The sequence below is a fragment of the Tamandua tetradactyla genome (genome assembly GCF_023851605.1).
Source record: "Tamandua tetradactyla isolate mTamTet1 chromosome 1 unlocalized genomic scaffold, mTamTet1.pri SUPER_1_unloc_1, whole genome shotgun sequence".
In the NCBI taxonomy this organism is placed as follows: domain Eukaryota; kingdom Metazoa; phylum Chordata; class Mammalia; order Pilosa; family Myrmecophagidae; genus Tamandua; species Tamandua tetradactyla.
This window is the reverse complement of record NW_027518237.1, coordinates 606,996-612,259: the sequence shown is the minus strand read 5'-3', so window position 1 is coordinate 612,259 and position 5,264 is coordinate 606,996. Positions and strand designations below refer to the sequence as shown.

At 30.6% G+C, this 5,264-nt stretch overlaps 1 protein-coding gene across 1 annotated transcript; it reads left to right on the top strand.

Moving 5' to 3' along the window:
- Positions 1-2,087: 2,087 nt before the first annotated feature.
- LOC143672674 (olfactory receptor 8H1-like) lies at positions 2,088-3,035 on the top strand. The gene has a single exon (XM_077147239.1). The coding sequence runs from the start codon at positions 2,088-2,090 to the stop codon at positions 3,033-3,035; it is 948 nt and encodes a 315-aa protein (XP_077003354.1).
- The last annotated feature ends 2,229 nt before the right edge of the window (positions 3,036-5,264 follow it).

Below are 5,264 nucleotides of genomic sequence, written 5' to 3'. Positions count from 1 at the left end.
ACACTAAAAATGAAAATAAATTACAGAAACATTTTTGGGGAATAAATACAACAACAAATCTTCTGTGTCAATGAATTAGTTGAAACTAATTCAACTTATTCATTCCAAACTGAATGGAGAAACTATGCTAGCTTTCCTTGTGATACCTGAAAAATACCCATTCATCAGTTAGGGCAAACTCCTAAAGAACATTTATGCTGCACCAGCTAATGCAAAAATGAATTTTTTTTTGAGATTTACAAAGTCTGGTATAAATTACATGAAGTTATGGGTTTTACAAAGTCTAGTATAAATTAGTTTAAGATGTATTGTAAACATTTATGATAAAATACTGGATGTTACTGAAAATATAGCATGATAAAAATTATGTGACCACATAAGTGTACATACAAATAATTAGCTATGCCTAAAGGAAAATAATTTGAAGAAAACACATGTCAAGATTTACAACAGTTATAAATGATTTCAATTTTATTCTTTGAATTTTATTGTGTTCTAATTTTAGTGTAATGAACACGTTTACTCCCATGATAGAGTCACACTTTAAATATAAATATATATCAAATGAAAAATGAACTATTCCATCCTTAATGGTTAATAAACTAGCCTTTCAACCAGAAGATAATTAAGTATTTCTCTAAAGAATATCTTCTCTATTATCCACTCAAATGTTACAGGATCTCAAACAATGCCAAACAAATCATTGTTGAAATTATGTGGCTCCTAAGAGAAAAGGAATTCTCTGGTTCAAACTTAACATTGATACATCAGTCCTTGGAAACATGCCAAGAAATGTTTTTGGAAATTTGTCCCCAAGATGACCGAATAGGGCATTATCAGCAGCCATCTATATAAGAGGTGAATCGGCATTAGTGGGGAAAAGGCAGGAATACTTTGTTCTGTTTTTGTTCACTGACGCTCCGTGGTATATTTGTGAGACATAATTTTGGGGGATCTTTCCATTTGACTAAAGCTGAGCAAAATTTGGGGTCAATTTTTTTTTACTTCAGAATTAAACAAAAATGCATGTAAAAAAGTTTAAAAATAACTTATCTCAAAGGAAACAAATATTATATCATATAAATTCTCACTTCCTTAAGTGGTTCACATATTGTAGCCATGGAAAAAATTGATCTTGATGTAATTTGAGATGTAGCACTTGAAGATAGTCTTCAGCTTTGGCTTATGGTAAGTAGTACTCTCAAAGTTAGATGATTTATATTTGATCCAATAAAATGAAGATATTAGAAGAATAGCTTTATATATAGGCATATAATTTAGGTCTCTTAACTAATGCCAGGATGCATGGAAATGGGAATGTAGAACTTGTGGAATCAGAATGCACCAGCAATATACCTAAATTTAAAATGTAACATTTGGAAGAAATTTTATTTTACATAAATGTGTTAAAAAACATTGCCTCACTTGAAAATTAATATTAATGCTAGGTATATAATATTAATGCACCCAGTAAAAAAAAAATCTAGGTTTAATTTCTTACTTGTCATTGGTATTACTTAAAATTAAATACAAAAAACCCAGAAAAGTATGCATTAAAACTATCAGTATATATAACATTTATAAATGTTTATTTTTTCATGAAAGAAATTGTAAATAGAAATATAGTGTGATGAACATGTTCTCTGGTTTCAACTAAGTCTCTGGAGAATAATGAACCAACGCTTATTGGTTATGACTCTCTATAAGATATTTAGCTTTCTGTTTCCCCTTTCTCAACTCAAAAGTGTGTACAAAAGTAATAGCTTTGAAATAATATTTTCATCTGGATAAATGTATTAATAAAAATAAGCATTTATAATAGTCCCAGTTCATTCTAATTACTTAATATATGTAAGCTTCTATTATATGAAATGAAAATTATATTTTACATCTAATTTACATTTGACAGTAAAAGTAAGAATTTTTCAATCACGTTGTGCAACCTGCTCTTTATTATGAATTTCTAAGAATAAGGAACTAATTTTTAAAATGCAACATCATTCATATAAACATAAAAACTTTTAAAAATCATTCATGACAAGCATCACCTTTGATCTCCCAATGGTTTACAACAGTTAAATTCTATTATGGGAAGAAGGAATAACACAGAAATGCCTGACTTCGTCCTTATGGGATTTACAGATTCTGAAGAGATCCAGCAGGTCCTCTTTATGCTATTTCTCCTCATATATCTGATTACCATACTGGGGAATGCAGGAATGATAATGATGATTTGCCTGGACCTCCAGCTTCACAACCCCATGTATTTTTTCCTCAGTCACCTGTCATTCCTTGACCTCTGTTACTCAACGGTCATTACACCTAAGACCTTAGAGGACTTACTGACTTCCACCAGGTATATTTCATTCATGGGTTGTTTCACCCAGATGTATTTTTTTGTCTTCTTATGTGGCACTGAGTGTTTCCTTCTCTCTTCTATGGCATATGACCGCTATGCAGCAATTTGCAATCCCCTTCATTACCCTGTTGTTATGTCCACAAGACTCTGCCACATCCTCATCACTGGATCCTACATGATTGGCTTTACTGTATCCTTGGTCAATGTTCTTTGCATGCACAGTTTGTCTTTCTGCAAATCCAATGTAATCCATCACTTTTTCTGTGACACAACTCCAATTTTAGCCCTGTCTTGCATTGACACTCATGACATTGAAATCATGATATTCATTCTCGCTGGCTCCACTGTAATGGTGTCTCTTATCACAATCTCTTTGTCCTATGGGTCCATTCTGTCTACTATTCTGAAAATTAATTCCACTTCAGGAAAACACAAAGCTTTTTCTACTTGTTCTTCACACATCCTGGGAGTCAGTATCTTTTATGGCACTATTATTTTTACTTATTTGAAACCAACTAAGTTTTACTCCTTGGGAAGGGAACAAGTGACTTCTGTGTTTTATACTATGGTGATCCCCATGCTGAATCCACTTATTTATAGTCTTAGGAATAAAGAAGTGAAAAATGCTATCATTAGACTCATGAAGAAGAGAGAGAGTTCCATGCAATTGAATTGAAAGGGATGCTGCACATCCATGTTTATCTTTTCTTTCTTTCCTATTTTGGTATTTACTTGGTCTCTCTTTAAAAATATCAGCATCTTTGCTTAGTTTGCATTTCTGTTGAGCCAACCCCTGCATCACTGCATGTGATCTAGGATAGTTCCCAGAATATGTTATAAATCTGCATAGTAATCAGAAGCCATAAAATATATGCCATACCTGGGGTATATATATGTTTTTAAGTACAACTAATAATTTTAAAATGTACTGTGATCTTTCAAACTGTATCATAGAAATCCTCATGCATTTTCCAATTTGATAGAATGTTATTATGGTTAGTCCTTTCTGATGTCATTCCATTTATTTTGTAAAAAAGATATTTAACTCAGTCATAAAGAGTGCTGATTTATGCTGGACAAGCCAGGGTTTAGATTTTAGATCTGCCTATTTTTTAGCAGGCTTTCCCTTGGTACATCACTGCAAGATTAACTCTCAGTTTCCTTAGCTATAAAATAAAAATCATCATTCTAAATCCAAAGGGTTATTGTAAAGATTAAATCAAAGGATGACTTTGGATAAGTTAAATGTGGTACTGACAATATGTGGTCATTATCATCAGAGCAATTACAGTGTTGCAAAATTTTCAATACACAATGTGTTGTTATGAAAATATTTGCTACAGTTTCATAACTACATTTGGTTAATCTTATTGGTTAAGCAAACAGCAGCAAAAGGAAAACAGCTCAATCATGTTATTAGGGCAAAGGAGCATATTGGGTTAGAATTCTTTTATAGAAAACAGTCATTTAAAGTTGGGAGATGAATGCTTTCTTGGTACATGGGTGAAATCAAGATTCTCATCCTGCAATATTTAGTACCTCATGTTTTGCAAAATCTTCAGGTTAAAAATTTGCATGTTGTAATATGTCTCATGGGTCTACCTACTGGCCATTTGAAAAGCATACTATTCTGAGATGTGTCTAAATGATTCAATAATTTCACTTCTTTGTGTGAATTCAGTATACTTAAAAAATCAGTGTTTTCCTCCTGATTTCTAATTGTTTGTTATATTATTTGAAAATAAATAATTTCTCAAATTAAAGACTTGATTTGCTTTAAATTTTTTGATAAAAAATATCTAAAGATAGAATTGATAGTGAAACCTAATTTTGTGAAATCTCATAGTGTTTGTCAGGTTGGTTGGTAAATTTCCCTTACAAAATCTGAGATTGTAGTTTTATATTTCTCTGCTACTCAAAGGTTACATGAGAAAATATTTGATTATTGTAAAGTTCAACCTTTGTTTTAGGCATGAAAATGTTTAACAACTTTTCATTGGTTCATCATTGTTTATTGGTTTATTCAAATAATTAAAATTTGCATTTTTTCATTTACATTCCTGATTTACATGAAATTTTGAACTCAGCAGATATAATACAATATAAACTATTTAATTGTGGCATTTTAAATTTGAAATCTGTTACCCAAAATCTTTATATTTTGCAATTCCTCTGTATCATAAGCAATGAATCTTTATATTTTACAATTCCTCTTTGTATTGTTTGCAGTGAGAGATATCGCTCATGAGCAATTTCTTTAATAATATAATTTTTAAACTAATCTCTCATTTTATGCATGCATTTTTTCTACTATGTTTCAGGCTTTTCATTTTCTGGTTTTTTATGAACTTGCTTTCATTTATATACTTTAGAAAACATATCATGCTTACATGTGTTGGCACAGTGTTCAATGGACTCTATAATTTTGTAGACAATAGTAAATTAAGGAAATGCTTAACTTTTAATTAAATTAAGATTACTCAAACTGTGCTATAATATATTCTAGTGAGTAATTGTTTTTTAAAAAAATGTGTAAAAACTTTGAGCAATATAAATACACTACACAATTTCATTTTTACACATATCTATATTAATATCAGGGCAGATAATATTTTATGTTAAATACTGTCTGATTTTATTGTTCAGATAGACAAAGCATGCTCACCTGCATATAGATATGTGTTTGTGTGTGTGTGTTTATTTTCAGCACAGAATTTAAAAGTTTAGAGAATAATCATTCAAAAACTGCAAAGCTCACCCAAATCCCCCTGTGCATGAGTGTGATAATTAGTGTGGCAAAATTTTTTTTAAATTTTTTACTAATTAGAAAAAAATTACACAAAAGAAACACAAACACTCCTAACATATACACTCAGCAATTCACAATATCATCACATAGCTGCAT